A 27,690-nucleotide genomic window follows, 5' to 3' on the forward strand; every position below is an offset into this window, starting at 1 on the left:
AAAAAAAAAAAAAAAAAAAAAAAAAAAACTACAACTACACGTTTAACGCAAAGTATTGTCCCAGCCCAATGAAAGAGAAGTCCGTAAGAGAAGAAACAAATAACGCTGACGATAAACCATGCAATGCGAATGACCATGCATGCATGCATGATTGTTATGTTGATGAACACTTGAAATGAAACCGTGCATCCACCGCTTCGAGTAAGCCAATTTCATCACATGATTCTTCTTCACAAACGTCATCATCAAGAGATAGGTTGAGATCGAGTGCGACACAAGTAGCAATGTTCTTAGCCTCAGATTGATCTGAACCGTCTGATTTCTTATTAACAGGAGGAGAACAAGCTCTTGATCTTGAACTAAATCTTTCACAGCTCAAGATCACGATCGCGTCTCTAAGCGAAACTTCTTCACCACTTGAATTACGAACTCTTCCTCTCTCGATAGCTCTCTTGAAACCCACTTGAGACAAATAGTCAGCTTGTTCTATATCCTCCACTAAGAAAACTCTGTTTGGATCAAACGATACAGCTTCAGAGAACCTTTCTATGTAACTCCAGCTTTGTTCGTCTCTCGACCTCTTGTTCCTCAAATCTTCTGCGGCATCCGATCTTGTTGAAGAGAAACTGCTTAAGCAGATTGAGACAAAGCTGTCTTGAGACCCGAACACGAGTTTGGCCAATTCTCTAGCAATCTTTTCTTTGGCATCTACATCAAGACCTTGGAAGAACATCCATGTCTCTTCTTTTATATCATCGTTTCCGTTGATCTTCCTCGTACTTGATCCTGACCTGCATTTCAATATTGTTTTCGCTAACTCCGGGACTATATCCTTTTGCCACGGTACCTTACTCTCCAAGGCATCAGATAGAGTTGCTAGATTTTCTGCATTCATCTCTTTAAACCTAGACGAGGCATGTTCCACCTCCATTGCATCGCTCGAAGAGGCTGCCGAGTTGATTGTTGAATTAGGATTCGAACAGACAAGCTCTGTTTTCTGCTCGCTGTCATGTTCTGCAATGAAGAGTCTTAAGTGAGATGTCTCAGGGACCACGGAATGATGACGATGTGTGTTTGTCTCGATCACGGGCCAATCACCGTTGGTTTGAAGATAATGATGCATAGTACTCGAAGGTTGAATGGAACCAGAAAAGGAAGAAGTAGGAGAAGAGAGTGTGAGTGTTTTTAGAGATGGTCTCTTGTGGATTGAATCACAGATTGAGTTCCACTTCACTACAAGTTCCTTGATAGACTCTGAATCCTACCAAGTCCAAGAATCAAAACTTAGACGCTATACATTTAAATGGAAATGAGAATGTGAAATTGATTCTATGTTTTATTCAACTTACAGTGTTGCTATTTTGATTCTCCTTCTTGTACTGCTGAAGCCACGCCGGTAAAGCTGCAGTGGTTACATTACTATTGCTATTGCTATTGCTGCACTTTAAGAATCGAGCTTCCACCTCAAACTTGACCGAACATTCCTCACAGAAGCTGAATTGTTCCGATGGCTGTAGCTGGAGAGACACGTTCTCTGACTTCTTGACTTCAACCTCACTGATTTGAAAGAAAAAAATGGTGATTAATTATTAATTAAGGAATGTTAAACTTGAACGAAAATGAAGTAACTTTTCTTAGCATTTTTTCCAAAACAAATAAGAAAAAGCTTAAGATAAAAATATATATACAATAATAGAGAAAAAGGTAGGAAAAGATGCACGTTGGTTCACCGCTCTTTTAGATGATCACCAAATAAAAGCAAAAACACTATAGGTAAAATTGTCCTTTTCGAAAAAAGAGACAAAATAGTTAGAACATATCCAACAAAAATATTAAACGTAAATAAATGAAGAGATTTGTTGATTGCACATTATTTGACTATTTCAAAAGGAGAAGACTTTTTTACCTATCGGAGACGAGACTCAAGCGGAGGCTACTATTACTAGTTGCCGGAATAGTAAGACTAGTGAGACACCATAGGGACTCAAGCGAGGGTTGACCAGACTTGCATCTTACGTAAGTCTGGGAAGTCGCTAGACCCATCAACCAAAACCTCCCGTGATCTCCCATGACTAACCCACGAGCCAACTTCCCAATCTCCATTATCATATGTTCCACAACACAGTAGTTGTTGTTACTGTTATATACCGAAGAACCTCTGGTTCTTGACTCTACGAACCAGTTTAGATCTCCCAGATTTAGAATCACTCCTTTCCCTACACAGCTTCTCACGAGTGTCTCTAGCTCCTCTAGCTTATGTTCCACATCGGCTCTACTCGGTTGCCCGAACGATGAGAACGATAAAGTTATAAACTTTACGTCTTTTAAAGCCTCGGGAACGTCTTTTTTGTCGACTTTTTCCATCACCGATCTCACAACCCCGTCGACAGTAGCTAAACACTCTCCCACGATCACGAAATTTCTTCTCTTTTTGTCGACTAGACTGTTGATAACGTTCATGACATCCTCGTTCCTAACAGGAGTTAACAGCTTTCCCTCTTTAGGTTTACTAGAGGAGGTTGTTTTCGAGCAAATCTCTAAAGAAACAGCTTGTTCGACCTTGCTTTTCACTTGAGGACTTGAGAAACCAGCTTCTCTCATCACTCTACTTACGCTAGGATCATCGAGGATGGATATGATGAGCTGCTCCACCTCAATCTTGACTGCTAAAATCGGTTGCTGCTGGCTCTCGATGGATCCACGTCGCTGGTGAGCTTGTGCGCGTTTGAAAGCTGCACCAAGAGCGTTAGAGATAGAAGGGAAAGGGGAAGTTGGAACCCCTAACATAGGACTCCCTGTGGAGGTCGGGAGGCGGTTTAGAGCCACGTTGAAGCAGAGCTCGAGGGCTCTACATTGAAGAGGGTGAGTGTGAGATTGGAGACAAGCTGTTCTAAGTAATCCCGTGGGAGCAGAGAGCATGGTACTTGCCACATGGAGAGGTGTGACCTGAGCATGTCCTCTTCGTCTAGCCAACCCCATGGCTTGTTTCACAACGTTTGCAGCATCCGGTGTGAGCGCTTGCTCCACCGTGCAGCCTCCAGCTCTCATAGTGATAAAAAACCCTAAAGGAACACAAGGTGGGGGTAGTACTAGCTAGTACTGCGAAGTAAAACTTCTACGAGAAAGGCTTCAAGGGTCTAGGCTTCATGCCATTTATCTTGGACAACAAAAACACCCAAAGCAGAAGGATCTATGCACTGTCTCTGAATGGAAGGTGGGTTAAGTCTTAACCTAAGAGCAGAGTAAGGATAGATAGAGAGCGAGGGAGAGAGAGAGAGAGAGAGAGAAAGAATGAAAAGGGCTTGGTCTTCAAATATATGAGGAAGGAGGAGGAAATGTGTATGCTTTTCTTGTGAGAGAGGCAAAATTTTGGGGGGTGTTTTTTGAGGGTCCAAAGTGGATTTTGTAGTGCAAAGTGGAATGCATGTGATGACAAAGCAGTATCAAAAGGCAAAGGTAACTCAGCTTTGCCCATATATTCTTTTCTTTCTCAAATTTCACAAAAATAAAGATGTAATGGGTACTGCAGCTAAGTGGGTCTCTCTCTTTTCTGCAAAGTGTATCACTTAAAAGAACCTAATTAAAGATGCAAATCATCATTCACTTATATAATATTTATATGAATAATTAATAGCCTCAGGAACATTTGTAGAAAAATCTGGGATATTAATTGCTCTCCCTTTCTAGCACCTTGAGGCTACCTACTAGCCAAGTCCCAACACTTTTTCAGACAACAGACTCTTACTCTAGATCCAGATAAGTAAGCTAAACTCAAGACGCACATGTAAGTAAGTAAGCAACAATCTAGGAGCCACAAAAAACATAAATAGTAATGAACGGAATTTTTATATTTTTATAGCAAACTATTCCTTCCGTTTCAAAATATTAGATGTTTTAGCCCAAACACGCATAATAAAAAATATTTATTTTTTTAAAGTTTAACCAATCAAAAACAAGACTGCATAAATAAATGATATGAAAATATAAAATTAGTCTAAAAATTGCCTAAAAAATTGAAAATATTTTATATTATGAAACAATCAAAAACCTCTAAAACATCATATATTATGAAACGGAGGGAGTATGTCTTAACAAATCTAAGAATATTTTTAGTTTTACTCAAGTAAACATATTGTAGTAAGTGCTAACATGTAAATACTTATGATTCTAATGAATAGAAATGCTACCTCATTTTCAATACAAAAATTTCAGTTCCAAAAGATAACCACAAATCATTGGTTTGACCGGTATCAAAGACTAGTAACCAATTTTATTGTAAACGAAAAATGTTGAATAGTATATACGTTTCCCCAGCCAACTTAGGAGCACATAGAATGATTTTTGAAAATCAGACATGTAATTTAGTTTCCTAATGGAAAACATGTACAGAGAAGGATCACTAGCTTGGTCTTTGTATCTTTTTTGAATTTTGGCATGGTTTTTAGAAACTCAACCCCCTAAAAATATCAAAACACTAAAAAGCAAATCAAACCATCTGACCCATCACAGACACTATATATATGCATCATTCACTTTCCTTTCAATACTTTCATAAAAGTGTGTAGCTTTTGGACCATATATCTCATTTTTAAAACGAGAGAGAAGAAGAAACGAAGGTGTTTCGAACAAGGAAAAGACTAAAAAGAAAGCGCATAAGGCAGTCTCTTGGTGGGGACAGTCTTTGATTGTATCTGCTATCAACACGACCAATCATTTTCAAGTGCCTAATGAAATCAGAGTTTCAGATCAGTAACAGGAACTCACACCAATCATAATAAAAGAAAATGAGTTATTCAAGAACAAGAACGCACAAGATATATACTGTCTTTCTATTCATACGAAACACAAGATATATTTATTCATAGAAGCAGTACTGTGCATAAATTATTTTTAAATTGCAACATAAGAGATAACAAAAGTTTGATTCTCATACCACTAACGAACATCTCAAGCCATGTATATATATATTTTATCTTAACTTGGTAACACTAGATATATATACGCACACAAAGCTAAACAGATGCAGATGCCTGTTGTTAAATCTTTGAAGAATCCATTGAGAAAAATCACAAAGGCATTATAAGTTCAAGGAAAGTCCTATAATCAAAACAGTGATTAAGGAATATGCTACAGTCAGTGAACATAAAGAAATGATTCCGCGTATGGATTATTCAAACGTGAGATCATTGCAGTAATTGGTACAAGGAGCTTTACCTATTAGACTTCTACTTTGATGAAAACATATCTATCTCTCTCTCTCTCTCACATGAAGCATGCCACTGCATAGAAAGAAGAGAAAAATGCACCACCGTTCAACTTGCCTAGGAATCTTCAATAAGATTTATACACTTTGATAAGAGAATCATATAAGCTATATTCCCACTACAGATATGTATGGCTTAAAAGACACATTTATTAGTTAACAAATGATCTCTTCTTGTGGTGAATTGAAGAATAGAGAATAAAAATTACAATATCCTCTCACAAGAAACAAGAAATCTTCCTTTCATTCCCCAATCATCTTTTTTCAGCTTTTTACTTGTTTTTATGTAAGCCTTCACCTGAAAGCCACTATTCTCTGCAACAGGTACTATGACACTCACTTACTCACCCAATGCTTCTACAAAAGAAGCTAAAGTATCAATTACCCATGCATACATGTATCAACTCAAAATGGGGAAAATATGAGAATGTTATGCCATAAAACAAAGAGAGAAATGATCTTATAATCATTATATTAAGGAAAAGCATATGCATTTTTTGGTCAAATAAGTCCAAGTTATGACCCCAAAAAAACATGAATATATGGAACATAAGAGGACACAAAATTATCATGTACATAAGGTCACCATATACAAGAGAGATTTATTCTTCTATTTATCATAGATGCTAATAGGACACTAAGTATTCAGCTCGTTAATGTATCAGAAGTCAGAACACATAGACCAACAGCTGGGAATATATTAGTTTTCTAAATGCCCTTGGTTGATATTACGGGTCTTCATGAGGTTAATCCAAGTAGATCACATATATGTGCATAAATGCTTAGTTACAAAGGAATTAATTGTGGGACCAAAGAGGAAAGTTGCGAGAATAAACACAAACTCACAAACTGTTTCTTCCTCACTGTCTACGTTTGAGACAGGAAAAAAAGGAAGGAAAGGAGCTTTGTTTATTAGCTTAGACTCAAAAGAGAGATCCAAAGGGAGACCATAAATCATTTGAACGCAAAAGTGTTTCTGAATGATGAGAGCCAAGGAATATATGGTTGCTTCAGGCACACCCAATCAAAAACCCTTTTCTCCTTTAAATAAAATTAGCAAACTTTGTTTGCCCTAACTAAGATTCAACTTCTACCACAAAAGAAAAATCCATTTGCATAAACCAGTCCTTTCAAGAAAGTGTATATGACCAGAACAGTCAAATGTGAATGCTTTAACAAGGATCAGACCCCAGCTGTTTCTAAAGCGCTTGCGTTTACGAGAAGAACAGAATGTGAAATCAACCCATCTCTCCAGCCCACTTGCTAAAGTTTTAGCAAATGTGGACATCAACTTTTGAAGAGTTTAGCCTTTTACCTACACAGAATATTTTGCATCAGATTTTTAAAATTACTCACTGAGTATAATTTGCTTGTTTTACATTAAACTGAAACTAGCTTGTAGGATCAAACAACAAACAAAATTAGAAAACAAATACAAACTCGCTAATTGTTTCTTTCACGCATTACGCGTTTATTAGGGGGAAAAAAAAAGAAAAGGAAAGGCTTTGTTTATGAGCATAAACTCCAAAAGACACACAAAGGTGAGACCAAAATCATTTGAATGCAAAAGTGTTTTGAACGAAAGAAAGCAAAGGAATATAGATGGTTTCTTCTGGCACACCCAATCAATTCTCCTCTAATTAATCAAAATCAACTAACTTTGTTTGGTTCGACAGAAACATCCAGCTTCTGTCACAAAATAAAGAAGGGAAATTCATTTGTGTAAACCTACCCTTTCAAGAAAGTGTGTGACCAGGATGGTCAAAATGTGAACACTTTAACCAAGACCAGATCCCAGATGATTCTAAAGCACTTATGTTCGCAAGAAAGATACATCGGAAATCCTAAGAGAGTCTCTCCATCTCACTTTATAAACATTTGAGTTAATGTAATATCAGCTTTTGAATGAATTTGGCCTTATACAAATTGTTTGCACCAGAATATCTTAAAAAAAAAAAGTAAGGTGTATATATTGCTTGTGTTGAGTTAAAGTGAGAAACTGGTTTTAGATCTTGCATGAATTTTAAAACTCATACGTGGTTTTTGTGTGTCTTTTCTGCATGACTTTGCCCAGTGGTTTCTATCAAATCAAACCCTTTTCCAGGCGTTTTCATGGAAACACACATACAATAGAAGAGTGCGTCTAGAATTCCTTAAAATAATATTAAAATAAGACACTCTTATCCTTAAAATAATATTAAATTAAGGCACTCTTATCACAAAATCAAGTATATAGAAAACAAATACTATATGGGATTATATATATACTCAAAAGGGACTCCAATTTGGTTTTTAGCTCTCATTCAAAATAAGCATCTTTATTCTCGTGGGTGTGGCCATGTGGGGGAAAAAAAGAATAGAAGTAGCAAAGAGAAAGAGAGATATATGGGAATAATTTAGGAAAAGAGATGGCTAGCAATATAGCAATATGAAATATAGGTGAATACATGGTCACACATACCAATTATATTATTGTATACTCAACTATACGAAATATATGTATTACATGGTCACATGCATGAACTATATGACGTCATGTATTCAACACCATAGACATACAATCTGGTACACTGATTAGACTGGTGTTGACTCCGGCGTTGACCAAAAAAAATTTCTAAAATTAAAAATTAAAAATAAGAAATTATTATATTAAATCATTTATGGTTTTTATTAATTAAAAAATGTTCTATTCAATATCTAAATATTTTTTATATATTTCCTAAATATATCTTAAATGTAAAATAGAGAACCCAAACCCTAAAAAAATTTCTAAAAATTAATTTAACATATTGTAATTGTGTAAAAAAGGGTAAAAATAAAAATGTTCATATGTTAAAAGTAAATATTGTGAATTTTTTTTTGTTGTTGTTTATATGTTAATTCAATATCTAAAGATAATTATAAATTCAATATCTAAAGATAATTCAATATCTTGAAAATAATTATAAATTGTTTTATATCTTGAAAATCATTATAAATGATTTTATATCTTGAAGATTATTATAAATGATTTTTTTTTATCTTGAAAATAATTATAAATGACTTTTATTTAACTATTTACTTTAGCTTGAAAAATAAAAAGTAATTAATTATAAGAATGAATATATTAGATATATATATATAAAATATTTGGATATTGAATAGAAAATTTCTTTTAATCATGAAAACCCATAAATAATTTACTATAATAATTATTTTTTAATTTAGATTTTTTTAAGTGTTGGTCAACGCCGGAGTCAACGTCGGTCTTCGCCGGAATCAACGTCGGTCTTCACCGGAGTCAATTGACCGGTGTACTGAATTATATGTCTATGATGTTGACCACATAACGTCATATAGTTCATGCATGTGATCATGTAATACATATACTTTTTGTAGTTGAGTATACAATAGTATACTTGGCATGTGTGACCATGTATTCACCAATCCTTGGTGTAGCTAGTCATCTTTTTTCTAATAGTCTTAAGGCATAATTCTCCTTTGGATGGCGCCTAACTTTAAGAAAGAAAGAGATAAACTATAAAGATTAAAGGAGGAATGGAGAAAAAGTTGTCCTAACTTTGACATGACAGCCTTCTTAATCTAATGTTATGACCTTTATTCACAACATGTTTCTTTATTCACAAAACTATTTCTTTGCCTTGCATAACAACATGACTTATTGATCCCACAATCTTAAAAAAAGGTTCGTTTTGTTTCAAATATATTTGAGTGTTCCTTTTAAGAATCTAAAACTGTGGGATATATTCTTCATCACCTTGTTCCCTAGATTTTCCAAGGGTTTAAGCTAGCAGAGCCGCACAAGTATCTTATTATATCATATCATCGGATAAATATGTGAATCCATAATGTCGAAGAGATCTAGCGTATGCAGTGAGCATCCGTTGGAATTTGAATTTCATGGGCCATCTATCCTTTCGAAGATAAATCACTATGCAAACAAGTATACTCACAATCATACCAAAATTTGTTCTCAAATAATAAAAGCCCCCAACAAAAATCAAGAACTGCTTGGTTACTTGTAACAAAATAAATTTCCTACAAGTCAATTTCTGTAGTATACCAGCTAACAATCATGCACATACCAAACATCGAAACAAAATTTTCTAATTATTTGCTAGAATCATTATGGTACCTTATGTATTATCATTAATCTGAATACTGGATTTAGGCTCATCTTGAGACAGCGTGCACATGATTTAACCACATACAACAGATAAAGATCTCAATCATTAATCAATCAAGTGGCATGAGCTCAAAACTAACTTGAATTGTGAGGTAAATGAGCAAACTGAGAACAAGCCCTATGCACAAAAACAATCTCAAAAGCCAAAAAAAATACGAATATTAGAATCATTACATTGTTCATGTTTTCAAATTTTACGGAATTTCAAAACCAACAATGTTCAAAGGAGAACGTAGGTTGGACCGGTTGGTAATTATTAAATTTGCTACTATTTTTTTTTTTTTTTTTAAAGGATGAGAAGCGAGAGAAGACTGTTGACGATTGATTCTTGTAAGTATCTAATTAGAGAATGCCGGAGAAATGCGCCGGCGACGATTGGATCTGATCAGAAAGAGGAAACCCTTGGTCGACCGTTTCGCTTGTATGATCCTCCGCGTCCGCGCGCGTCAAGTTTTGGGCTTGTTTGGTTAAACTCAAACATAACGGAAGAAGCCCACAAGTTAAGGCCCATTAACGGTATAAAGACAGTTTCCAGGTAAAACTTTCTAGTTTGCTTTTATGGGATCATTATTTTCCTTTTTGCGATTGATTAATATGATATCAAATATCAATCAACATCTCCTGCTACATAATTCAAAACATATTAACAAAATTAATGTATTGTATCTTATAAAATTGCACGATGCTTGCATGCATAAAATATGGTTTGTAATATCTGAAAAAAGGATTTTAAAATAAAAATGTGCTCCGAACCTTTTTTTTTTATAGATAGATACAGGTTTGTAGGATTATAAGTTTCTCAGTAAAAAACAGTTTGTTATCCGATACTTATATAAATAAAATGTGGCCTTTCGATTATTTTTTTCTTAATCAGAATTAATAGGTTAGTGGTTTGTTGTACTAGTGTGTATATCTATCAATATCATCTTGTTGAATTTAAAATTTTAAATATGTATGCATATGCAAGTGAGTAAATGGAAAGATAATATAGATTGATGATGCTGCACTTTTTTTTGTTAGAAACTATGAACTTTTATTTATGGCAGATTTTATGAAAATGGTCATGGTCTGTGTAAGCTTATCTTCTATTTCTTTGGACCAGCAGTTTTTTCAGATTGAAGGAGATCCATCCAGCTGCATTTTGGCTAATAGTGTGTACCACTTTTTTTTTTTAGTCGGTCGGCCGCAACTAAGTGCAACGGTTACATTATTCCAAAATGTAATCTTCTTAATCACGTTGATTACACTTGTTGACAATGAAAAACAAAATAAGGTCCCATTGATTCATTCATTACACTGACCAAACAAAAATTACACTGATCGCGCGCGCCAGGACAATGAAACCGATCGGAACCTCATTAATTAGGTTTGGTCTTTACAAAATATCTTAATCTATGCACTTTTCGTGAGCTGGCATGGCATGGCATGATTAGGATTAGGAAGGTGCCATTGCTTTACAAATATTTGACAAAAGAATAAGAAAAAGTATTTGTTTTATTCGTGCATTGCTTATTGCCTCCTTTTACAATTCTCCAATTTTTCATTAAACCGAACATTTTGTGAACCGATTCTACTATATAGTTGCCTGAATTGTCATCTAAAACATTTTGTGAAAATGGGTTATACATTCCAAGCTACTAATTCCTGTTTTATTCGAACTTTTATTAAATGGACAAAAAAGGTTTTACTTTTGGACCTTTAGTAGACGTGGATATGTACTTACATGTTTTGTTTCACATGAATAAAATTTATTAAAAAAACTATACAATTATATAATTAGTGAATAAATTAGTGGTTGTTTCGTTATTTTTGATCAATGGACATCGACGTGTGCATCACTATTATTTGACAATAATGTCCAGCGTCGACAATTTTAGCATATGAAAAAAAAACAGTTAAATTTTATTTTTACTACTCTTACATATTTTTGTCACAATTTATAAACATTTTAAACACCCTCTATTCTTTATTTCGAAAAAAGGAAAAAAAATCATAAAAATTGATCTTCATAAAAGTAAATTTCCGAATTTACCCCTGGAAACTCAAGGGCTACACCTCTTCTTGGCGAACCCAAACCTGTCATTCTCCAAATCGTATTCAACCAAATAGTTCTGCTGCTGAAAACTCCCCAGTATAATCGCCGGACCAGTCCCGCCGGAGGGATTCACAGTGTTATCGGAAACCACCGTGAGACAAACAGTATCAGTGCTCCCAACGAACGTGAAGAAATTAGCTAACGGCAACTCCATCTTCGCTCCACCTTTAAACACAAAAATCAGCTCCGGGATCTCCACGTCTCCTTTCCCGGCGATGTTAAAACACGGTCCGAGTCCGGTGACCTTCTCCACGTCTTTTTCGCGTGTGTAGTTCGACAACTGCGCCGCGAATTCTTCGGCGACGGGGCTAAACACGGGTCGCTCCATGAACGTGAATGTGGATCCGGAATCAACGATGGATCCTCCGTTACCGTTTCTTCCCGGCACGAGAAACTTGTACGGGATCTTCACCTGCTTCTTCCCGACGTAGATTCGCCGGAGATTGAGGTAGTAGTACTCGAGAAACGCTGCGTTTGAGACTTTGGGGTTTTTCCGAAACGGCGTGTAGCTAAGACCCGGGGTTTTCGACCCGGAGTTATGACCCGACCCGGTATCGAGATCAAGATTTGTGGTTACGTTGGTGTCGTCGTACCGGCGAGAAACCAAACAGTGAGAGAATCTTTTGAGTTTCATCTGAGAAGGAAGCGACTCGGGTCCTCGTCCAAACCCGGCGATGCCAGCGGGTTGTCGGGTCGAGAGAATTGAGCATCCGACTACGAAATTGGGTACGGTTAGATCCGGGAAATCAAGTGTTTCGGATAATAAAACTCCAGCCGTTGATCCTAATCCGTATTGGAGAATGTACGGCGGACAAAGGACGGTGCAGTTTCGGGTATTCGGGTCGCATCCTCTGCATTTGAGATTGGCTCCGTATAGAAACTGGCATTTCGGATTCTGACACCCGATGACCCGGGAAGAGGAAGAGTTCTTGGGGATGAATCTAGGGATTCGGGTCGGATCCAAACCCGAGAAACCGCAGCCGGAGCAGAGGTACCTCGAGGTACAAGGGAACCAAACGAGACTGCTTCCGGTATCGAAAACGAACGGGATTGTTTGAGACGGCGTGCCGAAGCTCAGGGAGACTGAGTATCCGCCGTAGCTTTTAGCAGAAAGTGGGGATTTCACGACGGTTGCGGCGGAGGCTGTGGAGGCGGAGGAGAGAGCGTCTTCGTCGGGTTTAACGGATGTGCCATGTTTGAGCTTATAAGCTCTAGCTATCGATGAGTCGGCGAGGCGGCGGAGGGAGAGGTAAGGGTCTTTAGGAAGTGAGTGGTCGGAGTGGGAGAAGGGAGAGAGAGGTAATTTGACGGCGGAGACGATGGAGAGGAAGAAGATAAGGAACAAGAAGAAGAGAGGAGAAGAAGACATTGTTTGTGTTTTTGTGTTTTGGGGTTCGATGGCTTATGGGTTAAGTAAGTAAAGAAGGAGAAAGAAGAAGACAAAGAAGTGGAAAGTGGAGAATCATGTTCGATCTCTGTGACTTTCTTCTTCCTTCCTTTTCTTTTCTTATTAAAAAAAAAAAATTGTTTTAGAATTAATTTAAAAGTTGATTATATATGTGTCTTGTTTTTACTATAAGTACGTGGAAATGTATTTTTGTATCGTCGACATTATACGTCTCTGTAAACGTAGAAACATGAATCAGAGCCCGCTAACACATGTTTGTATTTATAGAAAAATGCCGATGGGTATGGAATTTTGTGAATGTATGTGTGTTGATTAATGATATTCCCTGTACAATTATTGAAATCCAAATTCTAATTTATAGAACTAATAATACTAAAGTTGCATGCATATGTCGTTGAAATATAAAACCTATACGAGAAAAAAAATGAGAAAACAGTGGATTGATATCACAATAGACTTCTCCTTTTCAATTAATTTGGGTTTTGATTGATAGGCCATGTGATTGCTCAAGTGGCTCAAAGTTCATTTACAACATCATGTGATGCATATTTATTTATTAATAATGCATATCTTCTCTAACCAAATTTACACGTTGCTCTAATTGAATAATTTTGTCTGTGTTTTTTTTTCAGGAATGAGGTCCGACTTTCTTGCTTTAAATTCATGATGGGAAAAAATCAAAATAATTTTGGGAAAAATGCCAAAAAAAATCTCATGTTATTTTTATTTGAAAATTTAATATCCAATGATTTTGCATTAAAATAAAAATGCCTCGTGTATTTCTTTGATGTTTTTTAAAACATCATGTTATATTGATTTGTTGAATCAAACATCCAACTTAACAGACGTTAATTTGATTAACGGAATCTCTAAACCGGGTTAATTAAACCAAACACGTGGTTAATTGGTGTTAAACGAAAGACAATAATGCTCTTAGTTATCTCCCCCAAATCGATTTGCTCAAACCCTAAAAACATAATTCCCCAATTTCTTTTCTTCTTTGTCGTGTGTGTTCTTCTTTGAGCAACTTATGGATCGAGTGATGAGTGAAGGCGTTTGTTTTTGTTGATTGGGTTCAGTGTTTTGGGCGTGAATTCTGAGAGTATCGCGGAGATGAGGTATGTCGATTTCAGGTTTTTAGGTTTTGGGTTATCGGTCGATTGCAATTTTGGAGCTGATTTCAATTTTTAGGAATTTTAGGGTTCATAGATTCTATTATTAACGATTGGGTGGGTGAAATCGTTCATAGATTATATTATTTTTGATTGGGTGGGTGAAATCGAGATCAGTTTAGGGTTCATAGATTTTATTATTTTAGGGTTCATAGATTTCAATTCGATTTTTGTTTTTTAAGGGTTTGTTTGTACTAATCGTGAATGTCTTCTTGTTGTGTCTAGTGCTTTCGAGTGTTTGAATTGCAAAATACACTATAGAGGAGATGTATCAAGCAATGAGCAATCATTCGACTACATAGGAGGAGATTCGAAAGACATGTTAGTGGATCCCGATTTGATGACATGGTCTATTTTCAGCGAGTTTTGCGTAGAGAATGAAGTGTATGGTGAAGTCGAAGACGTTTGGTATAAGCTTCCACATGAGGACATAAGTTCAGCAAGATCAATTGGCAAAGACAAAGATGGTGGGATTAGGGAGTTGTGTCGTGAAGCTGTTATTGGTGGTGAAGTCGATATATACATCGACAATGGAGTTTCTGTACCAGAACCGTTTCCTCTTACAAATGACGATGTTGGTGAAGATGTTGCAGATGAGGAAGACGGAGTAGAAGATGATGCTGAACCCGATCACCATGGTGAACAAAGAACCAATGAGGAACAAGTTCAGCAAGATGATGGGGTAGATCCAGTAGAAGAAGGAAGGCATGATGATCCTCAGTTTTCAGCCTTTTTCGAAGAAATTAACAATGGCAGACAAGGTGATGAAGCAGCGGGTGGGGATGAAGCAACATGTGTTAATGAAGCAACATGTGATGTTGAGGAAGAAGATGCAGATGATGATGAATTTGAGAGGCAATGATTTGATGCCGAGCGTCCAGATCATGTGATGGACACAGACGATGAATGGGATGCATTTGATGAAGAGGAAAGGGTGACATCAAGAGCTAAATACACCAAGGATAAAGAACCTTATTTGTGGTTATTGCAGAAATTTCACAGTGGAGAAGAGGTCAAGGATCAGCTTCTGCGGTATGTGTTGAAGACTAACTACGATGTGAAGCTGTGTATATGGGGTTCATCAAAGCTGGCCGTTATATGTAGCCATGAGAATTGCAAGTGGAAGATATACTACTCAGCTCATAGGCGCACAAGTAAGTGGATAGTTCAAACTTATGTTAATACTCATAACCATAGTCAGAGTGGGAAAGCTAAGATGTTGAAACAAGAAGTTATTGCGAGGATGTTCAGAGATGAAGCAAGAGGAAGACCAGGATTGAGGTGGACTGATATCAAAGATGAGATAATGATGAGGTACACACTATCAGTATCTAAGTGGATATGTCAAAAGGCAAGAAGAATGGCATTAGATATGGTGATAGAAACCCAAAAAGAACAATTTGCGAAACTCTGGGATTATGAGGCTAAATTGAAGAGGTCAAATCCGGATACATACACATCGATTGTGATCATCCCTCAAGCGTCTGGTAAGCAACATTTTGACAAATTCTACATTTGTTTTGATGTTTTAAGAAGAACATGAAAGTCTTGTTGTCGACCCATCATTGGATCATTCTTGAAATGGGAACTAAAAGGCGAGATCCTGGCGGCTGTTGGGAGAGATGCAGATAATAGAATCTATCCTATTGCTTGGGCAGTAGTTAGAGTGGAGGACAATGACTCATGGGCATGGTTTTTTGAGAATCTGAAGAAGGATTTAGATTTGGGGTTGGAGAGTGGTTTGACTGTGATTTCCGATAAGCAGAAGGGGTTACTTAATGCTGTTGTTGACTTTCTTCCTAATGCAGAACATAGGCATTGTGCTCGTCACATATATGCAAACTGGAAGAAGGCACATGGTGACTACTCCCATGAAGGTTATTTCAGGACAATTGCATATAGTCGAGTAGAATGAGATTACCGGTTTAACATGAGAGCTCTGAAAGCTTATGATGAAGCTGCACATGATGATTTGCTGAAAACAGAACCAAAGACGTGGTGCAGAGCCTTCTTTAGTGGTCATTCTAGTTGTGAGGATGTTTGCAATAATTTATCTGAGAGCTTCAACAAAACAATCAAAGATGCTAGGAAGAAGCCAATTTTAAATATGCTTGAGGATGTTAGGAGACAAGCAATGAAGCGTATTTCGAAGAGACGTGATAAGACTGGGAAGTGCCAAACTAAGTTCCCACCTCACATCATGGCAATCGTTGAGGCCAATCGCAAACATGCAAAGTTTTGTTCAGTTCTCAAAAGTAGTGAGAATGTCTACGAGGTGTTAGAAGGAAGTGGTAGCTTTGTGGTCAATCTTCTGCATAGGAGTTGTGCTTGTAACCAATGGAATCTCACAGGAATACCTTGTCCCCATGCAATTTATGTCATAACCGAGCATAATCTTGATCCAGAAGAGTAAGTTTTGATATTTACAGTTTAAAGTTATACATTGTTTAACCAGAAAACTGACCATCATTTTTCCATTGTAGCTATGTCGATAGACATTATCTGACCACTGTTTGGCAAGCGAACTACAAAGAAAACATTCAACCTGTGAATGGAGAAAGATTGTGGCTTGGAACAGATAAATGATCTATTGAAGTGCCTGACAAAAAGAAAAAGCGTGGGCGTCCTAAGAAGTATGCTATGATAAAGGAACCAAGTGAATCATCAACCAATCCGTCTAAGGCTACAAGGGAAGGACAAACCGTAACTTGTACAAATTGCAAGCAACCAGGTCATAATAAAGGCACTTGCAAAAATCCGGCTGTACAACCAGCTCCTACACGCAAAAAAGGGAGACCAAGAAAGCGACTGGTAAGTATGATTATTGATTCTTTCTCTTTTATTACAACTTTCTGTTTTTGACATTTTAGCGTTTTCATAGGATAATGATGATCCATGGAGCATACACAATGCACCAAAGAGGTGGCAGCAAGCTCAAACCCAGTCCACTCCAACTGTTTCTCAAAGTCAATCCGTAGAAGAACCTCATCATTCAAGTGCTCCAGCAGCTGGTAGAGGACGTCCTCCTGGAACTAAAAATGGTGAAGGCAAAGGTCGTCTCAGAGCTCGTGGTAAAGTTCATGGCAAAGACAAAGATGAAGCTCCTAAACCACCTGTTTTCTTTATGTCTCCATGGACTGACAAAGTCTTTGATGTTTGGCAACCTAAAAAAAAACTAGTTCATGTCTTATAGGTTCTGATTGATTAGGATGGTACAATGATGTCCTTAGGATGATTTTTTGGTGGGATCCTTGATTTTTTTTTGGTGTGGGATCCTTGTATGTTCTCAAACTAAACGGCTCTTTTGGATCAATGATACTGATTTTTAGGAAATATCCATTGCAAATAACATCAAACAGAGATTAACCATACAACAGACTAAACGAAAACAACAATAACAAACAACAACAACAACCCAAGATAGCCTTCTACTTTCCCAATCCTAGTATCATCCCAATTACTACAATGAACCCTCTCCAAGACAACACGATGAACTGTCGGAGCATTATCTCTCTCTCAGTAGCTGCCATAACTTCATTTTCAAGATGATTCTTCTCTTGCTCGTATTTGTTTACTAACCCAGTATGCATCGTCGTCGTCGCACCACTCAGACCATGTTCATTCATGGCTTTTAGAGATTCCTTAAGCAGTTTGATTTCATCTTTCTGATGACGAAGCTCATCTCTTGCTTCTAATAAGCTAATCTTCTGCCAACCACACGGCTTTTCTTCATCTGCCCAACCAAAGAACCCATGAACAGCACATTTGTAGAATCTTCTTCCTGGATTATCGTTTGTCCACGATTTTACAACAATAATCGCTTTTCCACAATTGCAGATAGGACCCCCAGAACGTCTCCCTGAATTTGCATCAGACCCAGAACTTTGACTCATCACTCGATCCATTGGTTGTTGGCAGAAGAAGGAAGGCGACGAAGAAGAAAAGAAATTGGAGAATTTAGTTTTTAGGGTTTGTCATCTCAAATCGATTTGGGGGAGATAACTAAGGGCATTATTGTCTTTCATTTAACACCAATTAACCACGTGTTTGGTTTAATTAACCCGGTTTAGAGATTCCGTTAATCAAATTAACGTCTGTTAAGTCGGATGTTTGATTCAACAAATCAATATAACATGATGTTTTAAAAAACATCAAAGAAATACATGAGTCATTCTTATTCCAATGCAAAACTATTAGATATTAAACTTCCAAATAAAAACAACATAGAGTTTTTTTTGGCATTTTTTCCAAATTACTTTTGTCACCAATTTAACTAATTACGTCTGAATACTTTTCTCTCCATAATTAAATGAAGTTCCAGAACATATGTGATTCGTAATATAAATATAATCAATGATATTGTTTTTATGTATGTGTTTTTTTTGCGTATAGATTGATATAGAACTTGAATAGAATATAAATCGTAACATGAACTTCGACGTTACAAAATCGATTGACCAAATAAAAGCACGTTGGATACAATAGGTGTGAGTAATCGACCACATGTATATTTGTTGACCCTTATAAACTATGTGACCTTACACTTTTAAAAGTGGCAAACAGTTATATATAACATAACATTTTTAATGGCTTTCCTTTCAACACACAAGTAGTGACTTATTAATGCACATATGTATAACACAGAACCATACTGATAAAAGGAGCATTAAAAGTCAATAATTATATTTAACGCAAATAAACGTTCTTGACAACTATATATTTTAGGACTAATATACGTTCCATTCCCATATACTGTAGCATCTTGTACATTGTACTGCAGCAGCTAAACATATCCTGTTCGTTTTTGCTGAAAAAGTCGACAAAAAGGTTTACTTTATAAAATTTAATTACATATTGCAGAAACACAATGTAAGCATAAAGTGGTAAATTTAGAGTAAGCAGGTCACGTGAAATAATATATATTGAATGAACATGTACCAGCACGATATAGTCAACTGAAAAATGTATTTTTTTTTAACTCCTTATTATAATGTCTTAATGTTGAATGGACTAGCAACTATGGTACTTCAGTCAGGTAAAGCTACAAAAACCAGAAACGCAGAAAAATAAATAAAATCGGAAAAAATGAGAACAGAGGAACGCAGAAATATACATTAAGGTGATCAGTTATATATGTGAACAAAAAAATTAATGTGTGAAACCCATTGAAAAAATTGTTGTATATACGATAATGAAAAGTGATATTACTACATCAGAAAATTAATCATGATACTTTTGTAAGAGTATATTTACAAACACACAAATGCTTCAAATAAAGTAGCTAGCTAGTGCTGTAGGTTGCATCTAGAAGATGGCGAGCGAGAGCTTTCCTAGTTAGGCTCACCCAATGAGTTTCCGGATGTGTTTAACAGTTCCTTTTATTTTTTTGATTAGGAGTTATGTTGTTCTTTTACTCTTAAAGTATGTCTTTGGGATTGCTGTTCTAAGAATAAATAAAAGAGCTTCTAAAAGATACGTACGTTTTTCTTTCTTGAGTTTGGAATAATTTCTTTGAAATCAATCACATTGAGGAACCCTTTAACGTTCGGCATTCGAAGAATCAATGAATTTTGAAGGTTTCGTCTAGTAGCATTTGATTGTTGCCAATATATATATTCAGTAATGACAATATACGTATACACTATATTCCAAATTACTATTGTTTCACCAAATAGAAGTTAAATTTTGTTGGTTATGGTATTTTCAGCCGGAGCACATATAACATGATTCAATCATATATAGAGAAATATATTAGAATAGTTGAAAAGGGAAGAACGATTTGAGAACTATCACGGGAAAATATATCAAGTGCATCGAACGAAAGGGACAAAAACACAAAATATAATAAGAACAAAAGTTTCAGAGAAACGATTAATAATAGTTTGTCCGTGGAAAATTAAGAAGCACGTGAATTAACTTAACACGGAGGTACAATGTGGGACAAGCGGTGATGGTGGTCTATGCCTTGCTGTATCACATGGTGACGTCACATCCGCTCCTGTGAGTCTAAAAAGATAAATTCTATCTTCGTATGTAAGAAACGATTAAAGTGCTAATGTTTACGTACATTTGAAGTGGATTTCATACTCATTAGAAGTCGAAAACTTTTGCTCAAAATACTCATTCTCTGTCTTAAACTTAATTACTAGAAGCTGTGATAGATTAGTTTGATAAAAGTTATGTTAACCCGAAAATATTGTTAACGTTGAAGAACCTCTCACGTTCAACACGTTCAACATTTGGTTGATAATGTAAGTAATTTGTAATAGGTACGTTTGAAGTCAACAGTTATGACTTATGCGATTGGTATTCGATTCAACTTTTTCTATTGTTTTAGAGTCACTCTACTTCTATTTCGTAATCTTGAATTTGTTTGCTGTCTTTTTCATTATTCTGTTGTTAGTTTTGGATTATATTCGCTTTGTTTGTCACTAATAAGTAATAACATACAAAAAATCTGTTTATTTTGTTCGTTTTTGGTTTGACGACAAATATGAAATTTTGCTGATGACATTATGTTTGTACTATCACGGCTCTAATATCGATTTTAACGTTTTAAATATAAACTTTAAACGTTGATTTATTAGCATCTTTTAATTATTAGAAACAAGAAAAATTAATAACAGAATTAAAAAAACATGTAACTCAGTGTTTTAGTTTTATACTCTCTCCTTTTCAAAATTAAGAAATTACATGACTATTTTAAAAAAGTTTAACCAATCATAAACAAAACTGCATAATATAAAATATGAAATTAATCTAAAAATTGCATGGAAACCTGAAAATATCCTTTATAATGAAACAAAATTATTTCTTTAAAACATTTTATATTATGAAATAGAGGGAGTATATACTACTGGAGTATTGTTATCGCTAAGTTATCACTCAGATTGACATCCAATAAACAAATATGATTGGATGATCAAATTCACTTGTCCAACGTCTGGTTACCTTCTGACACTCAGAGGATGACGAATATGACTGGTATGTTGACAACAAGCCCTATGGAGGCTTCTCATCTAGTAAGACTTGGGAAATTCTACGGCCGAGGGAATCTATTAAACCATGGGCTGACCTGATTTGGTTCAAAGGTGCAACCCCAAAACATGCTTTTCATTTGTGGTTAGCAAATCAAAACAGACTCCCAACCAAAAATAGGCTTTCTTCATGTGGACTGAATATCTCTATTGACTGCTGTCTTTGTTTTGGTTCTATCAAAACAAAGGGTTGCATATTTCTGCATTGTCAGTTTGCTCAAGCCTTGTGGAGCTCATGTTGGCTTGGGCTCATACCAACAACTTTGCTTTCCTTCGGACTCTAAGATTGTTGTTGGTTAATGCCTTGATTTAGTGTTTGGCGGCAGAGGAATAATCTTTTCCACAACCACATCATAATCCCACCGCACACCATCTTCAGGGACATCAACGGCTCATCACCAACTCAATCTCAGCAAAGAGTAAAAGTTAAAGAAATTCAGAAATTTGATGACTATTTTCAACTAAAGGAAAGGATCCTCTTCATTTCCTTTATTGAAACATGGATGTATTAAATGTTTTTTTTTTCTTTTCGGCAAGGTACTTTTTGTAAGTTTCCTACTATGTAACACCTACACTTTCATTTTATCTAATGATATTTACCTGCTTAGCAAAAAAAAACTGTATTCCATTCGGCTTATCACTTATTACTGTCGTTCGACGTTCGTCACTGATACCCGTGACAGCAAAACAAAATATTGATAGACCCTAATCCTATTGGTATATAGTTTTTTCTCTTTGTAAACTAGATTGGTGATCGCCCCATTGAATTATCCCCCTTATGGGCCTTGCTTAATTAGGACATTAGAATACCTGACCATTTGGTTGAAACTTGAAACTATGGCCCTTAACTAAGACATTATGTTGGAGTAAGCTTGAAGTAGCTTAAAGCCCAAGCTAAGTATATTTGAGAGAGATTCAAATATACATATTTGAGTTATAAGAATTATCTAAATAAGTTATATTTCCTAATTGGTTTTGGAAAAGTGTCTTTGTGAGTTTTATATATATAGAGCTACCAAGGTGTGGTAAGCCTCATGAGGTTGTAAGCTTAAGGTTTTGAGATATTTTCCTTAAAATTAATAAGAGAGTTATTCTTGTTAAAACACTTGTGTTCTGTTCTTGGTTTCTACACATTATGACTATTCTTTTTTTTTTTCTTTTTTTTGTCAAACAGACATTATGATTATTCTACAAGTCATAGTTCATATAATGAAGTTCAGACAATAAAAAACAAAAGAAATGAAAATACCGCTTGGTAAATCGCAAGTCGGGAAAATGATCCAAAAGTTTTGAGGTTCTGTATTTAACAAAAACATTTTGAAACAGTTAAATAATTTACCTCTGGTTAGACCTTCAATTTATCCATATTACCAATGCCAACCATTTCAACATTATACCATACAAATTCAGTTTATATGATGTTCCCAAAAAGTGTAGAACATTTGTGGGACATACACGTTCTCAAAATCCCAGAATACTACCACTTCTATTTTATACATAAGAATCTGAAAAACACCATTTTGTTTATCTCATTGAAATAGTACAGTAGTTACAAATTTACACATCCACCTACTGATAATCTAGCTAGTATATAAAATAAAACCAAATCTTTTACTTGCAGTGATTATTGTTGATGCTCTCATGTCGTGGTCACATAAATCAGATAGGCCCAGATTCGTTTGTTTTGGCTCAATCACAAAATAAAAGTGGGCTTTGGATATTATCGATTGTCGGGCAAAAGGGTTGAATTAGCATGTGAGAGTATTTTCGTAACGCTACTCGAATGGATTGTAACTTGTAATGAACATCGAGAATAATAATCGGAGGATGAATCAATATTGACAAAGTGATAACGAAAGGAAAAGCGAACCAATGAAACATTTATTCATGTGAATGGGACCAAAGCCGCTCCTATTTGACCCTTTTCTTGTGATGTTTGCTTTGACTTTATTCAACTCGTTCCGTCATATATATGAACCGTCTAATCGTCTTCATTTGTGGAGACTTATTCAAAGTGGAACCTATTTTTTAGAGAAAAAAAAAAGATTACATAATAATTAATGCTTGTAGTGGAAAGAATTAGCTTTACATTACATTGCTTGTGTCTTATGTATTTTCAATCGTTAACATAAAACAGGAGAGAAAAGAAAAGAAAAATCAATTTTCTACCAAAAGGCAGACACACTTGTTTTTAAAAATCAAAATAAAATAAAATATTGTCTCTGTTTTGCTTTGAATTATAGAAAATAATCGTGACTGGAGCGACGGGAGCGTTCAGCTGCCAACCATCTAGCATTGCTAGTTTGCTACTACTACATCGCTCCTTTTCAATTTATCCAACATAAAATATTTTTAATTCGAAAAAGCAAAAAAAAAATGTCCCGATGTTAATATTTATATTAACAAGCTTTACAATATAGTCCTTTTTTGACTTTTAAAAGGAAAAAAAAAAATAACGTGATGATTGATCATGATATTGATATATAAACTTGCTAGCTCATATCCAAATTACCTCCAAATCTTCTCACTCTCTCTTTTATCAAAAATGGAGGCTGAGAATTTGATGAACCTTTCTCTTCTCCATCGTAGAAACGTTTCACAAAACCTAGACTTAGAGCTCGTCTCTGCTGTTAACAAATCCTCAGATGATCCTCTCCCATATTACACCTCCCTCAAAGATCTTCTCCCATCCTCCTCTACCACCGTCGATTCCCCTGCCGTCACCTATGCTGCATCAGGTCCCACCATCAGGATCCGCAACCGTCTTGTAAAGCAAGCCGCTTGTGCTTACCTTCAGCCTTCTACTCCAACTCCCTCCTCCAACCCTTCGTTCCTCCGCCGTGTCTCCTCCTCTTTCATCCGCCTCTTCTCCGCCTTATTTGATTCACTCCTCCGCATGTTCCCATCTCCTCGGAAAATTTTTAGAGCTTAGCGATTGACATACAACCGAGAGAATTATGAAACAATTATTGCATAATCTCTGTTTTCTTTTTCATGTATGATTCAATATATTTATTCTTTTACTCTAAAACAAATCGTGAAGATTTTTGAGGTTCACGTTTACATAAGACGCCTCAGCTTGGAAGTGGCGCGAGGCACTCCATGATCGATGCTTTACTCAGTTACCTTTTCACCCGTATACGTTCGGCTATTCAAACGGACAAAAGAAAGGCGCCACCGATTTCTTTAGTTACGTGTAACATTTTTTTGTTTGTTATTTAAAGTTAAAAAGATTTTTTTTTTTGCTTTTGAAAAAAGATTTAAAGTTAAAAAAAATAAGTTAAAAAGACATGTTACGTAATTTTACTACTTTTTATATCAGTCAATACAATAAAAGTACAAGAAGTTTCTCTCCAGCACTGCCACATCAGCATTTTGGTGAAATATGAAGCTGACACCTCATTCAACTTGCCATATCAGTTTTTTTAATTAAAAACATAATTTTTAAAAGATAACCAATATTAAAACAAATAATAGACTTCATCATTTTAAATTTTTTGGATAACACATAGTTTTTTAATTTGTAGAAAGAAAAACAAAAATAAATTAAATATACAATAAATATATATTTTTAGATTTTTTCTATAGTTGATATAGCATTATTAATTTGGAATTTTTCAAATTTTGCTTCTAACTTATTGTTGATTCCAAGTATTACAAAGAAAAAAAATAAAAGTGAAATTGATGATAGTAAATTTTTTTATATAGAATATTTTAAGAGCTTTACTAGCATAATGAAAATATAAATTCAAAGAAAAAAAGTATAAAAGCTAAAGTGAGCTCTTGAAGGTATATAAACCTCTTTTAAAATGAAATCTAATGAAAACATAACAAATAAAAACGCTTAGTTTAAAGCATTTCAAAGCTAACACCCCGTTAAAAATATGTACCAACAGAGTTAAGAGAAATAATACATCTCATTTTTATATTAAAATTTTAAATAGTAGACAACATCTTTCATAATAAGTTCAATGTGATTATTTCAGTTTTGTAAATTATAGTCTCACTGCATAATATTAAATTATTAATCGAATATATCAAAGTAAAACATTTATATTTATATTTGGTGTCTCAGTTTTCTTATCTAAATATAAAACATCAGAGATGAAGAAAAAAAACGGAAAAGCTTAAGCAACTAACCAAACTCCTAACAACCACGAATGCATGTGAAGGAAAGAGTTTTGATGAATTAAACAACACCTGCAGGAAATCATCTAAGCAGCTCTACACAATAATATGATTTTATTCATCAGAGAGTATCAGTATATTCTTAAAAGAGATCAAAAGTTGAACCAGATTATCTCAAAGATCTGCAACAAAAGTAGAAGCTTTGACATTCAACCAAGTGAATACTCTCAGCGCAAAGTTTGAGCTCAAACACAAATTAACCTGTGGTTATTTTTTCTTATCTAACAAAGCATATCCATAATAATAAACTCTCTATGTTGAAATGTGCTTTAAGCTCGAGATATTTCCTAGTTGCTCATTATAAAGGTTCAATTGTGTGTCCTGCTTATCGTTTCTAACTGTATCCACATCATTGGGAACGGTCAGACATTTGGAGTCTTTCGGTTTGTAGATGTAGTTTAATCTAATGTTTAACCAAAAATTCATATATCTACATACTATTAATCCGGAAGTACCATAAAGACTTGTTTTACAAATTAAGATTTTAAACATGGTTTTGTAAGTATCTTATAATGTTGTGTTTAAAAAACGGGAATGTATATGATTAGTATTGTCCAAACTAATATGTTAGATTGATTTGTTGCAAATTAGAAGCTATCAAATGTTCAAATTTAAAAGTTTCATTCCATTTAATTTTAATTTTGGTTCTTTAGTTGCACCAATAATTTACTGAATATTGTATACACAGAAACAAGAGGAGAGGAGTTCTTTTTTCAAAAATATGAGTTAAAAATATAGAACATAAACAAAACTTGCACCTTAACATTTCCATATTCATCTAGTAAAGAAAAATATAAATACCAATCTAATCTTAGGAGCTCAAAATGATATTGTTCAAACTTATGCAAAAGTGTATATGATTGAGTTACAAGGGTATAATTTAGGTCTCCAAATACAAAATGCTCTCAATATCATCCTCCCAGAAATTGGTTTGAAAACCCTTGTTTATTCCCAAAAAGCAAAGATATGGTGGTCGACTTATTTCAAAGCTTCTTGTTATTTGGTTCCTGTTCAAATCATAAATGACAAAAGGTCTCGGTTGAAAAGATAAGAGATTTGTCTTTGCCAGCCTAATCTCACTGCAACGGCCAGTCCCTAGGATCCCCAACCTCTCGCCTTGGACAAAATTGATACTGGAAAGGGGGAAGACCAGAGTCTTGTTAGACCAATTCATCTTCCCCTCATCCTCCATAACCCACAGGTCCACAGTTGCATTAGACGCAAGTTGGGAGTAATCAAAAACAGCTAACTTGCCTTGGTAGTTGACAATGTTAGAGCGATATGTATGCCAGACTATGCCAGCCTTAATGGGTAATTCAATCAAACTGAACTCTTCAGAAATCAAGTCAAAACTCACAACCACACATCTATTTGCATCAGTCCAAGCTCCGTAGTACAAAACACCGTTGATGGAGATACCTTGTGAGAAAGGACGATGAGGAGGAATGGTACTAGTAGTATAAGGGCTTCTCCAAGAAGCTCCAGGACCAAGTACCAACACCTGATGCTCACATCTAACTATCCCGTCTTCCTTGCTCACATCCCAAACTATGCTCAGCACTTTGTATTCATCATAAACAGATTCGTGCCCAAAAAAGCTCCAAATATTGTTGTCATTATTAGGTTCAGCCAAAAGTGTTGATGTTATGATGGGCAAAGTCACGCGCTGCTTGGTGGTGAGGTTACAGATTCGCAATTTTCTCCCAAGTCTGACACAGAGCAAGCCACGAAGAGCATTCACGAAGTAGCCTCGGAGTCCGGGCATGTCCAGATCTTGGTCTATTACAGAGGCAGACTGATCATGCTGCGGCGATGATGATGATGATGTTGAGAGGAATGCATACTTGCGCTGGTCTTCATGGTCCACAAGAGAGAGGAGCAAACGTGGTGGTTTCGAGGATGATGGTGATTCAAGGAAAAGGTTGGTAAAGTAGCGGGAGGAGATTACGTTATACCAGAGCTGTGACACGCACATCGACCTCGTCATCTCTTTCGCCGATAACTTCACCAGTATCTCCATCAATAGATCCTCAGTGAGATTCTCAAACCCGCATGACTTGTTAGAATCGGGCCTGACCATGACTCTTCTTCTCTTTCTCGGTCTGTCCAATTCATCAGCCTTCGACCTCATCTTCTTCTTCTTCCTCCTCAGCCCTGTCACGGCGGCGAGACGGAAGGAAAACCCCGTAGACTTTTTTTTCTTTCTTTCTTTCTTTTTTCCTTTGTCAATTCCAAAGTACGTAAATTACGTTTATACTTTAGTTATTATTACCCAAAGTAAATAGGAAATATGAAAGTAATAATAATATTATGCTTTTCTCCTTTTCTTTTTGGGGTAATA

The 27,690-nt window shown here is 35.6% G+C and overlaps 5 protein-coding genes across 5 annotated transcripts; 1 reads left to right on the top strand and 4 right to left on the bottom strand.

Moving 5' to 3' along the window:
• On the bottom strand, positions 18 to 3,378 carry LOC104781093 (protein SMAX1-LIKE 3-like). The gene is made up of 3 exons (XM_010505688.2): positions 1,907 to 3,378; positions 1,350 to 1,557; positions 18 to 1,261 (listed from the first exon to the last, which is right to left on the bottom strand). The coding sequence occupies exons 1-3, from the start codon at positions 3,046 to 3,048 to the stop codon at positions 155 to 157; spliced, it is 2,457 nt and encodes an 818-aa protein (XP_010503990.1). The 5' UTR covers positions 3,049 to 3,378; the 3' UTR covers positions 18 to 154.
• LOC104781094 (probable aspartyl protease At4g16563) lies at positions 11,331 to 13,036 on the bottom strand. The gene has a single exon (XM_010505689.2). It carries the CDS (start codon positions 12,911 to 12,913, stop codon positions 11,492 to 11,494), a length of 1,422 nt encoding a protein of 473 aa, XP_010503991.1. The 5' UTR covers positions 12,914 to 13,036; the 3' UTR covers positions 11,331 to 11,491.
• LOC109132525 lies at positions 17,553 to 18,029 on the bottom strand. Its single transcript, XM_019244169.1, has one exon. The coding sequence runs from the start codon at positions 18,027 to 18,029 to the stop codon at positions 17,553 to 17,555; it is 477 nt and encodes a 158-aa protein (XP_019099714.1).
• Positions 23,691 to 24,338, top strand: LOC104781095. Its single transcript, XM_010505691.2, has one exon. It carries the CDS (start codon positions 23,707 to 23,709, stop codon positions 24,091 to 24,093), a length of 387 nt encoding a protein of 128 aa, XP_010503993.1. The 5' UTR covers positions 23,691 to 23,706; the 3' UTR covers positions 24,094 to 24,338.
• LOC104781096 (putative F-box protein At3g52320) lies at positions 26,169 to 27,548 on the bottom strand. Its single transcript, XM_010505692.2, has one exon. The coding sequence runs from the start codon at positions 27,478 to 27,480 to the stop codon at positions 26,230 to 26,232; it is 1,251 nt and encodes a 416-aa protein (XP_010503994.1). The 5' UTR covers positions 27,481 to 27,548; the 3' UTR covers positions 26,169 to 26,229.

This window comes from Camelina sativa, chromosome 4 (genome assembly GCF_000633955.1).
Source record: "Camelina sativa cultivar DH55 chromosome 4, Cs, whole genome shotgun sequence".
Lineage (NCBI taxonomy): Eukaryota > Viridiplantae > Streptophyta > Magnoliopsida > Brassicales > Brassicaceae > Camelina > Camelina sativa.

Excerpts from the sequence above, each read along its gene's own strand:
- LOC109132525 (XM_019244169.1), bottom strand. The coding sequence starts at position 18,029 with ATGGATCGAGTGATGAGTCAAAGTTCTGGGTCTGATGCAAATTCAGGG.
- LOC104781093 (XM_010505688.2), bottom strand. The coding sequence starts at position 3,048 with ATGAGAGCTGGAGGCTGCACGGTGGAGCAAGCGCTCACACCGGATGCT. Across the intron at positions 1,558-1,906 it reads TTGAGTCTCGTCTCCGATAG|TGAGGTTGAAGTCAAGAAGT; the intron begins GTAAAAAAGTCT and ends CTTTCAAATCAG. Across the intron at positions 1,262-1,349 it reads AGAATCAAAATAGCAACACT|GATTCAGAGTCTATCAAGGA; the intron begins GTAAGTTGAATA and ends TGGACTTGGTAG.
- LOC104781094 (XM_010505689.2), bottom strand. The coding sequence starts at position 12,913 with ATGTCTTCTTCTCCTCTCTTCTTCTTGTTCCTTATCTTCTTCCTCTCC.
- LOC104781096 (XM_010505692.2), bottom strand. The coding sequence starts at position 27,480 with ATGAGGTCGAAGGCTGATGAATTGGACAGACCGAGAAAGAGAAGAAGA.
- LOC104781095 (XM_010505691.2), top strand. The coding sequence starts at position 23,707 with ATGGAGGCTGAGAATTTGATGAACCTTTCTCTTCTCCATCGTAGAAAC.